The sequence below is a fragment of the Formica exsecta genome, unplaced genomic scaffold, assembly GCF_003651465.1.
Source record: "Formica exsecta isolate Colony F162 unplaced genomic scaffold, ASM365146v1 scaffold826, whole genome shotgun sequence".
Lineage (NCBI taxonomy): Eukaryota > Metazoa > Arthropoda > Insecta > Hymenoptera > Formicidae > Formica > Formica exsecta.
In genome coordinates, this window is record NW_021853596.1 from 132,404 (window position 1) to 144,179 (window position 11,776).

General features: G+C 30.3%; 1 protein-coding gene across 8 annotated transcripts in view; it reads left to right on the forward strand.

The window, feature by feature from the left end:
* LOC115244587 (protein sprint) overlaps positions 1 to 11,776 on the forward strand; it is a 129,106-nt gene that overhangs the window by 104,032 nt on the left and 13,298 nt on the right. For all 8 annotated transcript variants that reach the window (XM_029822343.1, XM_029822350.1, XM_029822347.1 and 5 more), the window contains 2 exons: positions 6,908 to 7,031; positions 9,822 to 10,013. In XM_029822343.1, the coding sequence (XP_029678203.1) occupies positions 6,908 to 7,031; positions 9,822 to 10,013 (316 nt within the window). The remainder of the gene's footprint in view (positions 1 to 6,907; positions 7,032 to 9,821; positions 10,014 to 11,776) is intronic.

Below are 11,776 nucleotides of genomic sequence, written 5' to 3' on the forward strand. Positions count from 1 at the left end.
AAAATATATATATATTTTTTTTAATTTTTTAAAATATATGTAAAAAAATTCTTCTATTGCGCTTTGTCACTATGAGCATGCTACTTTTTACTTTTGAGCACCATCTTTTACGTATATGACTCACAATTAGCCGTGAACTAGAAATAGTTTCCTTATAATACATGATTCTTCGTTTCGAGATAAGAACAGTTCATTGCAGATTACGAGAAGCACTTGACAGTTCCTCTTGACAGAGCTCAACATCTCTGAGTAGAAAGATAGATGGTATAGATTTAATTATTAATAAAGAATAACAAATATATTATTACTCTTAAAACAGTTTTCACAATAATAATAATAAACTACTCAAATGTATGTATTATTTTCGTTTTATTGATGTGATAATATATAATAAAATTACTATTTTTACACACATACAAATGTAAAATATCTATTTCTAGTTGACATTGACGCTGATCAAATTATTTGCGTCCGCGCGATATTAACGTATATAAATATATATAGTTGAGATATTCGTGATACAAGCTTAAATGGGCCTCGAAACTCTTACGAGCTCTCGACTTTTTGTCACCTTTAATTTTCGCAGAACGCTGATAGGCTGATAGTCATTTTCACTTAGCGATAGAAAAACTTTCCGTCAGATGACAAATAGAATAAAAGGAAAGAGGAAAGAGAACATACACAAGAGGAAACGTCGAGAGGAGAAAGAACGAGACGGTTTAGGCTAGTGGCAGGCCGTATTTTTCCGGTCGATGATCATCATAATCGACAACTTTTCCAATCCCCTTTCGCTCGCAAAATCTCGTGACTGAAAACCATTAAGAACATATACCACTAGCCTGCTTTCCGCGGCATTAAATTAACGTCACGATAAAAATTCCTTTGAATCACGGCAATATTCAACTTTATAACAATATTTTTATTCATATAAAAATACTTATATATATTATATTATATATACAATTATAGTTTTTAAACACATACAGACACACTTCCTTCTTTTTCTTTTAATTATTTTAACGCGCTTTTAAAAATTCAGTAATATTGCGCTGCATTAATAATATAAATAGATAATAAAAATGCTTTATATACGAGAGGGAACCGCGGATTATAAGTATACCAGACACGGGAGACGAAATCGAACGATATCAGCGGCGACATCGTAAATTTTCTTTTAAGATTGGCAACGTTCCAATTGTAACGAGGCGATCCGACGCAACGTCTGGAATTGCAAGCCCTCGTTTTGAATACGAAATCATGTAAATTCTGATTCGTATGTTTAAATAGATAAACCCCAATTCTTTCTCTTGCATCCCAGTGCAATATGCTATTGCTGACATCTCACAATTAATCCTCGAAAAATGTCTCGCAATGAAATTTGCTCGATATACTATATACATACAAGGATATAAAAATATTCGATCTAGGACTTATAGAAATATTCTATATTTTTTATATTTGAGAATTATTTAGGTTAAATAATTTCATTAAATACATTATTCTCAAAATTAAAATTTCTGTATAACATTCTATATAATTATAATCAAAATTATATAACCGAGATGTTAAAATTTCAAAAACTGGTTTATTTTTTTAATTTTATTATTTCAAACATTATAATTTAGCAAATGCAACGTATGACATATATATTTGTAAAGTTCTCTCCGTTTTTCTAAAAAAAAAATTGTATAACTTAAATTTTCTAATTTTCGATGAATTGTGAGCTGTCATATTTATGGTAGATAAGTCGCGTAATTATCATCCCGAGTAATTACACGGGAGTGCATCGTAAAGCATCAGAGTGCATCGTATTAAGTCTTCTCTAATTACACTGCGAAAATATGCTGTTAAACTTCCATCGTCTTCCGCCTCGAGCGAGTAAGACGCGAAAGAAAGTGTCCAAGGCTCTCTCTTTCTGACGAGTTTCTTTGTGCCCTTGTTCTTGCCGGAGGGTGCGACCCTTTCTCTATGCACCCGAATGCACCCCGCGGCTCGTTAATAGGTAAAAATGTCGCCGGCGCTCGCCAACGAACCACGTGTTGAGAACCTCCCATCGTCATGGCAACCCCCATAGTCCAAGCTCACAGACGACTAATATCACTGCAAAGGTCCAGGAATGTACTCTCAACGTTACCATCCCCCTTTCCATGTCATCATATCTAGTTTGATGCAGTGAAATTTGTCCGATCGAGAAGGATATAAATATTCCATCTAATTAGGTATAAAAATTATTCCGCAATGAACTTGATTTATTAATTATTTGTATGTATTAATTATATGTATTTGAAGAATCTGACAGTTGACAGACACATTTTTTTTCATTAAAAATTATGTCACAAATTAAAATTTCATTAAAATAAGATGAATTTGAAATTAAACAAAGTATGTATAAAATAAAGTTTTATCATCAGTTTTCGTGTTTTTGAAATTTAATTCGAATAAATGTAGTTTATTTTCGATCGGTTACAATTCCCAAGAGATATTTATATTTTTATCTACATATATTAAAAATATATTTCAACATTTTTTTAAGAAAAAAATGTATTCTAAGTTGCACGAGAGAATAAATAAAGTCTGTTGGACATGTATGTGTGTGTCACCAAGGAACATCCAGATGCATACGGATATTGCGCTGCTTCGTAGCACTTACATATTCAGGTTTATTCTTTAGCCTGTAATGTAAACGTCTCGAGGATCCCGTGACATATGCAGGCCCCATAGAGAGATATATTACTTTTTGTGTCTCATCTATTTCAGCATGAATTATGTAGGAAGATCGATACGCGTGCGATGCGAGAGTATCTTGATGTGACACCGCGATTTTTTCGCATATTATTGTTTTTTTATGCAGATACGCGTAATTAAAATCTCTTTCTAATATCATGTAAAAACTTTCGTGAAAGATAGAAATTTATTATTTAATTCCATTATTTCTTTGAAGCAATAATACATATTAAAAATATACATATATAAATATAAATATATGTAGATTAATAAATATAAATAAAATCTAAATAAGAAAAATAAAGATAATAAATATATAAATAAATGATAACAAAATATGAAAACAATTGATATAAATAATGAAAATGTAATTATTGCATAAAGCATAGTATAAAGTATAATATGAAGATCCTTTCAAATTTAAGATTTAAAATTGTGGAATTTCCAAATTTCATATAAATCTCTTGATAAATTTTTATTAATTTTATTTTTTCTTTGTCGGAAACAAGGCGAAGTGGAATTTAATTAATGGCGCGCGCATCGCAATAACTCGACGCATGATCGATCGACAATGAGCTCTTTCTCCTTCTTCCCTTCTCTTCCTCCCTCCCATCCCTCTCTCTCTCTCTCTTTCTCTTTTCTCTTTTGCTCTCTATTTATCGGAAATGTCATTCGTTAGATGAATTCCTTCCGGATGGATCGAGAAAAGCAGTTTATTTTTAGAAATATTTCAAGATAGCCGATATCGATTTTTACCAAAACCGATGCAATTCAAACTATATTCTATATAATCGTGTTCTTAACCTTTCTCTGTCTTGACAAATATAGAAAAATATGTTATTAAAAAGCATCAAAAGTCATAGAAATATTGAAAAGATTATTAGCTGCCTGTGTTTTATTTAAATTCGAATTATTTTATAATTCTTTTCTTAATAAACACAGAAATAATTTTAATTGAATCATAATTATTCAGAATAAAATATATATATATTTTTTTTAATTTTTTAAAATATATGTAAAAAAATTCTTCTATTGCGCTTTGTCACTATGAGCATGCTACTTTTTACTTTTGAGCACCATCTTTTACGTATATGACTCACAATTAGCCGTGAACTAGAAATAGTTTCCTTATAATACATGATTCTTCGTTTCGAGATAAGAACAGTTCATTGCAGATTACGAGAAGCACTTGACAGTTCCTCTTGACAGAGCTCAACATCTCTGAGTAGAAAGATAGATGGTATAGATTTAATTATTAATAAAGAATAACAAATATATTATTACTCTTAAAACAGTTTTCACAATAATAATAATAAACTACTCAAATGTATGTATTATTTTCGTTTTATTGATGATAATATATAATAAAATTACTATTTTTACACACATACAAATGTAAAATATCTATTTCTAGTTGACATTGACGCTGATCAAATTATTTGCGTCCGCGCGATTTTAACGTATATAAATATATATAGTTGAGATATTCGTGATACAAGCTTAAATGGGCCTCGAAACTCTTACGAGCTCTCGACTTTTTGTCACCTTTAATTTTCGCAGAACGCTGATAGGCTGATAGTCATTTTCACTTAGCGATAGAAAAACTTTCCGTCAGATGACAAATAGAATAAAAGGAAAGAGGAAAGAGAACATACACAAGAGGAAACGTCGAGAGGAGAAAGAACGAGACGGTTTAGGCTAGTGGCAGGCCGTATTTTTCCGGTCGATGATCATCATAATCGACAACTTTTCCAATCCCCTTTCGCTCGCAAAATCTCGTGACTGAAAACCATTAAGAACATATACCACTAGCCTGCTTTCCGCGGCATTCAATTAACGTCACGATAAAAATTCCTTTGAATCACGGCAATATTCAACTTTATAACAATATTTTTATTCATATAAAAATACTTATATATATTATATTATATATACAATTATAGTTTTTAAACACATACAGACACACTTCCTTCTTTTTCTTTTAATTATTTTAACGCGCTTTTAAAAATTCAGTAATATTGCGCTGCATTAATAATATAAATAGATAATAAAAATGCTTTATATACGAGAGGGAACCGCGGATTATAAGTATACCAGACACGGGAGACGAAATCGAACGATATCAGCGGCGACATCGTAAATTTTCTTTTAAGATTGGCAACGTTCCAATTGTAACGAGGCGATCCGACGCAACGTCTGGAATTGCAAGCCCTCGTTTTGAATACGAAATCATGTAAATTCTGATTCGTATGTTTAAATAGATAAACCCCAATTCTTTCTCTTGCATCCCAGTGCAATATGCTATTGCTGACATCTCACAATTAATCCTCGAAAAATGTCTCGCAATGAAATTTGCTCGATATACTATATACATACAAGGATATAAAAATATTCGATCTAGGACTTATAGAAATATTTTTTATAAAAAGTTTGACATATTAATTCTTAATATAATCGGACAATTTAAAAACATGATAATATATCCTTAATAATAGATTTTTTTTCGAGAAAAAAGAATTGGATTATTTTTATAAAATACGAAACAGAACTCGACAAGCCAATTACTGAATTACTTTGTCTTAGTCTTTTATATATGAAATAATTGCATGGAAATTACATCCAAATTATGTAAAAGCCTATTTACATCACGGTAATGCAATGCATTCCTTATATAATGTAACCTCCCGGGAGAATTTACCTGCGAGTTTCCGAGCGATTACCGACACGAGGGTGCTTCTGTAAGGTAACAAGAATTCGCGCAACCGCTTCACGATAAGTTAGTCGTCTAAGGGGAGAGATATCTTTGTCCGCTAGTTCTTTCACAACGCCTTTCGGATCGTAAGAAAGGCACGCGCTCCCGACTCTTGCAGCCTTTCAGACTAAATTAAATGGAAAATCCAGAATTTCCATCTTTAAATCCACTCGACCAACGAACGAAAGTTCGTCATGTTTATCAGACTGTCGTGATAATAAATCTGTTTGATCAAATCAACATCATAAGATTAAAATAAATAAGATTAAAATAAATTTCCATAAAAAAATACAATACGCGGAATGGTTCAAAAGTTCGGTTAATTTAGTGTTTAAATAGTAATAATTCCAAATAATTAGTAACTAATATTCCATTGTAAGAATAAAATTCTTGCATTTATTTATATTTGGTTTTTTCATTATATTTAATTTAAAAATATTCTGCATAAAGCTTTATTAGCCACTCTTACAGATTGTAATATATTTAAGCTTAGATACACATATTCAGAAGAATTTATTTACAATAGCAGTTCTGATTATCAGAGAATTAAAAATTAGAGAACTCTAAGCATCATTATCTTATGCCGTTACCGTTGCACTTCGTTACTTTCCGTGCCGTAACTAATAAATGCATGTACATATGGCAGCAAGCAGCAGCAGATTAATTCCGTATACCGTATGACGCGACATTTCCTTTCCGTCTGACATGCATTGAAAAATTTACTCTTCCTTAATCTTAAAAAATTTTTTTAATATAATTTAACTTTTATTATTTACATATTATTATTATTAAAATAATTGTTATAAATAACTGTTTTAATATAAACAGACACACAAATATATATTGTGCATTTTTAATTGTGTGTGTATTTATGCATTTTATATATAAAAACAAAACTATTCATGTATATTAAATAGTTTAATCTGATATATTTAAACATTCGAGAGAGGAAAAGAGAAAAGGAGATTTTGGATAAATATGTACATAAAATAGCTTTCATAATTCTTATTCGTCTCTTGATGTAAAAAGTGAATTATTCTTTTTATTCTTAAAATTGTTTATATATAATCTTTCTTTGGATCCTCTAATTTTTGTTTAAAAATTTTTTAATATTTTAAACTATTCTCTCTCTCTCTTTTATTATATTATATTTAATTGCATTATATAAAAGAGGCAGAATATGCTTGATCTCCAACATTTTTGGACAAATTTCACATTTTATACAATCCAATTGCAACTGTAACATGTCACTTGTATGCTATATCGAGACACGGCGATATAACATATAAACTCCTGCGTGGGAAAACCAGTGTTACGCTGCGCCATTTACGTAACACTGGCCGTCCGCGTCGTAAACCCGTCGTAAAGCCGATCTAATTGACACGAGAATGTGGCGGTTTATAATCTTTTTTGCTCTCTTTCGTGTTGCAGGAGCGATGTCTTCCTGGAACCGTACCTGCAGCAGCACGGGACCGTTCAGGTGGTCAGCTCGCCGAGCACTTCACCGCCGAATCCGCTGCAGCACCGTCAACTTACGCAGCTGCATCATGTACAGGTGAGTTATTGAAAGAAAAAACGAAGCAAAGAGAAGAACAATGCAATTTTAATCAAAGTGCATAATATATATTGAGTCTATTTGTATATAAAAAATATATTTTTATTATATATATATATATCTCTTGTCTTTTAGCTAACGTAAATGTATTATCATTTTTGGTGAAAAGAAAACTTTATGTTGTTATCAGTAATTCGTCCAACAAATTTATATAAAACTTATATAATACGTCTCTGCAATGCAGGAGATACTCATTCATTACGGGGACGGGATTGTCCGACTGATTATAAAATTTGCATGCAGACGGTAACTGTTGTGCGGTAACATGACTAAATATCGTGTTTAATTAAGCACACTATAACATGCAATTTAAATTCGTAGTTGCAGGACCATATTAAATTTTGTGACATTAATTGCTCCGTCCTTCAAAAATGTTTTTATTTCTAACATTACGGAATATTCATACGAATTTGACCACACCGCGTGCGCAGTAATATAATGACTCAATTTATAGACGATTTTGTTTGCTGCAAATTCAAATAGCAAATGATAATCGCGAATGCATATTCGCGATATAATTAAAGAAAATAATTTTAATATCAAATACTATAAATGTTTTAATAGATTTTATTTTATTATTGTTCTGAATTTATCGACTGAATTTTGCGACTATTATGAAGATTTTTAAATTATATTACATATAAATATTGATACAATGATTATTCACTGATGAGAAAAATTGATTTGTATAAGAAAAAGCATATAGCTCTCTACATAAAAAACAAAAATATCTTTGAAATGTCGGAAGTTTTTCCTGGAACAAAACCGCATTGACCACAAGACATCTTTCTTAAAATCAAGCAGCTTTATCTGAAACTTTTTTTTTTGTACAATGCACTCCTTATTGTAAGGAGTTATTGGAAGCAATTATATGTGTTAAATGACTCATTCTATGTGTATCTTTTATTTATCATATTATATACATTGTCAGAATAAAAAGTTTGAATAAAGATTTAATATGATGCAAAAAATATATGAAATAAAATATCCGTCAAATAAATTGTTTTGCGTATAAAATATAAAACATAAAAATATGTCTACATAAAATATGTAAAATAGACTTTACATCCGATTATATTTTATCATTTTGAGTCATAAAATACATATCGTGTCTATTATTTTATTTTGTATGCTTTTATTTTTATTTAGTACATTTCTATGCTTTAGATAAAAGATCCTACATATTAGAGAAATGATGTAGTATCCCCTTTTAACTTGTCTTTAGGATAATTTACATAATATGGCAACTTGGTTCTAATGTCGCATAGAGATGTAACTATATTTTTCATATACTTGATTTTACATCCAGACGGAACAACGAGAAACAGGGCGGCGTCTTATCGCGTTGAACTTTTTCTGATACGAGCAATTAAGGGATTTACAATTAGCTTTCTCTTTCCTGCCTCCCCCCCCCCTCCCCCATCTCCTGCTCTTTAGAAGAGAGAGTATTCAACACGCGATGCACGTCCACATTTAATCCCGTTAGCTCGAAACCGTGTGTCAGTCTGCATTTCAAATTAAATTACACTCGAACCCCTTTGCCAATGCCCTCTGCCACCCCTCTTCTGGCTTTCGTTCCGCTTTGTCCGTCATCGATTTCTCTTTTCGTCTTTCGTCGATTCGGGGAGGGGAGGATGCGATAGAAAATAAATTACATTGGAATTAAAAAAAAAAACGCATCGGTCGATCAGCATCAATCAAATAGCCAAAAACGACGAAGAGAAAAGAATTGATCGAAACTTCAATCTTTCGAATATCTATCTTTTTCTTTCTCCCTCTCCCCGTAAGGGCGAGAGTAAAGCGTTCGACTATCGTTTTCTATGGCACTTTCCCGCGTCATAAAAAAAAAGAATTGGAGGAAGAGGAGAAGGAACGATAAATGGATTACGACCGGTCACGAATCGGCTGCGAATAAAGATAACTGGGCGACAGGCACGTATAATGTGGAATTAGAGGCGCATTGTGCGATAGAGCCGGCGGGATTTACGCGCCTCGGGGCTTAAAAGAGACGGAGATTTTCGAATTCATAATAAAGCAAATTGCTGAAAATTGGAGTGTCGAAACAATTGCAATCGCGTATGAAATATGATAAGAATTTCGGTCCGGTAATTTTAACTGCAAATTTTTATATACTTTTTATATATAATACATGTATATATTATCATTTTGAAAAATATTTCAGGAAATATTGTTGTGTGTGTTATACAACAAATTTTATTTTTAAAAATTAATCTCTTTTAATAATTAATTTAATGTAATAATAACTTTAATATATAATTCAAAAATTTTCTGGAGTATTTTTAAAGTAAATTAATATTCAAAGTGAGTAAATTAAATATCTCCTATTTCTATCTATTAGTAATAGATAAATCCTTAACTATTTAAATGATTTCAACAAAAAATAATGTAACATTGTATAATTTTTGTAATCGGTTGCCTACAATTTTGACAGGAATATTTCATATATCAAAATATATAAGATTTGATCATATCTTAATAATTGTTTATATTAAAGATTATATAATTGCAGATTATAAATATGAGATATAATTGAAGATATCTATCTCAAAAATATATATATTAAAACAAATTTTGTAACTATAAAAATGTATGATTCTGTAACTATAACATTTTGTTATAAAGAGTTATTTATTCTGTTCTAAGGCTATTATCATTTTCAGATAAAGCTATAATATTATTTGCTATCATCGTAATATTTTTTCTTATCAGAGTGAAGAATCACTTTCATCGGAAGGATCGGCCACTTCGGGAGGATCTTCGGGATCTACGGAAAATTCTGGAAGCGAGGTGGCCTGCGACATTACCCTGATCGAAAGACTTATACGCTCTCATCCGATCTGGTTTCTGCCAGGCATCCAGAGAGCCGGGGCCTTCCACTTGTTACAGGGCAAAGAAGAGGGGGTGAGTGTGTGCTATTATAAATCATAAATTAAAATTAGAAATTTAACCTTTGTATCATATCGCATTTTCAGGATAAGATAAGTGTAATTTGAAACAAATAGTTTTTGAAAGAATCGAAATTAATTCTTAGTAAACGCTATATATGCTGGCCATTAATAAAAAATTGCGACATTATATATACATTATTATATAATATAAAAGATTACTTGTGATTGAAAGTCGTTTAGTCTAAAGAATTTATATATACTGAATGTGGTATGATTACAGCAATTAAGAATGAAGAATTATTATTTATTAAATTTTCTGCTGCAACAATTTCTTGCATGCTTCGCGTTCTAATCTTCGTAGAATATGTTTTTCTATGGAATAGCTTTGTGCGATAAGTAAGGAAAAAGCACTATAGTTTTCTCTAGTCTTATAACTCTTAAACATTTATATTTTAAGATATATTCGAATATTTTTCGGTATAAAAATTTATGAAATTATTTGTACATTCTTGAGAATTATTGGTAAGATTATACGAGCAAAATTATTGATGCTATATGATAAGCACACACATTACACTGATAAGTAAAAAATAAACTTAATTTCTGCAAGAATTCAAATGTGTGTTTTAGGATTAATAATAAGTATTTATAATATAATCTATTAAATTGCAAACGTAATTTTACGAGAATTAAATATTGATTATTTTTAGTTGCTGTCAAGATAGAAATTTTATGAAAGGATTATCAGTTATCAATATATAGAAAATATTTGATTATCAAAAAATTTTTATTTTATATGAATATTCCGTGAACGTTTTTGAAAAATCCAGCATTTTAAATTTAAATATTTCACATAATATATTTATAAAAAAAAAAGAAATTAAAACTCTTTGTTATATATCATTCTGTCTTACCTCGTTTTCATTCTCTTTATATACCGGGGACATTATTATCTTCTCTCTGAATGGAAGGTATCATTTTCGCTCGGCACCATTTTCCGCTATCCGCATTTACATCTGCTGCTGCATGCCTCGAAACAATGAATGCGAGTGTTGTCTACTTCTAACATCCGGCCGGATTGTACTACTGTAAAGAAGAGAAGAAACCGCATTACTCCCAGAGTGACGGAAAACTGTGTCAATGCTTGACGGCGCGCAATTGATGCGAAATTGTGCTCTGGGAAAATCTTTTACATACTTACGTAAATCGAGATAGCAAGATCGATGAAGCACACATAACTCATTATATAATACGGGCATTATTCTTTTTATATTTTTACAGGATATGATATTAATGCATATGTGGTAGAAATATTCTTAAATGTATAAATCCCTACGAGACTGTAATCTAAGACCCCAAAAAAATTCTACAGTTTACTCTATTTTATTTTTAAAAAATTCTAGAATTTATTCTATAATTTCTATAATTCTGTTCTTTGTATAATTTTATGTATGATTTATTCTATACTTTTTATAATTTTTTATATTTCTAAGATTAATAAATATAAATAAAATCTAAATAAGAAAAATAAAGATAATAAATATATAAATAAATGATAACAAAATATGAAAACAATTGATATAAATAATGAAAATGTAATTATTGCATAAAGCATAGTATAAAGTATAATATGAAGATCCTTTCAAATTTAAGATTTAAAATTGTGGAATTTCCAAATTTCATATAAATCTCTTGATAAATTATTATTAATTTATTCTAGCTTTTTTAATTATCCTAATTTCTTTGCCCGTTAATATGAGAAGTTATTCTTATTAC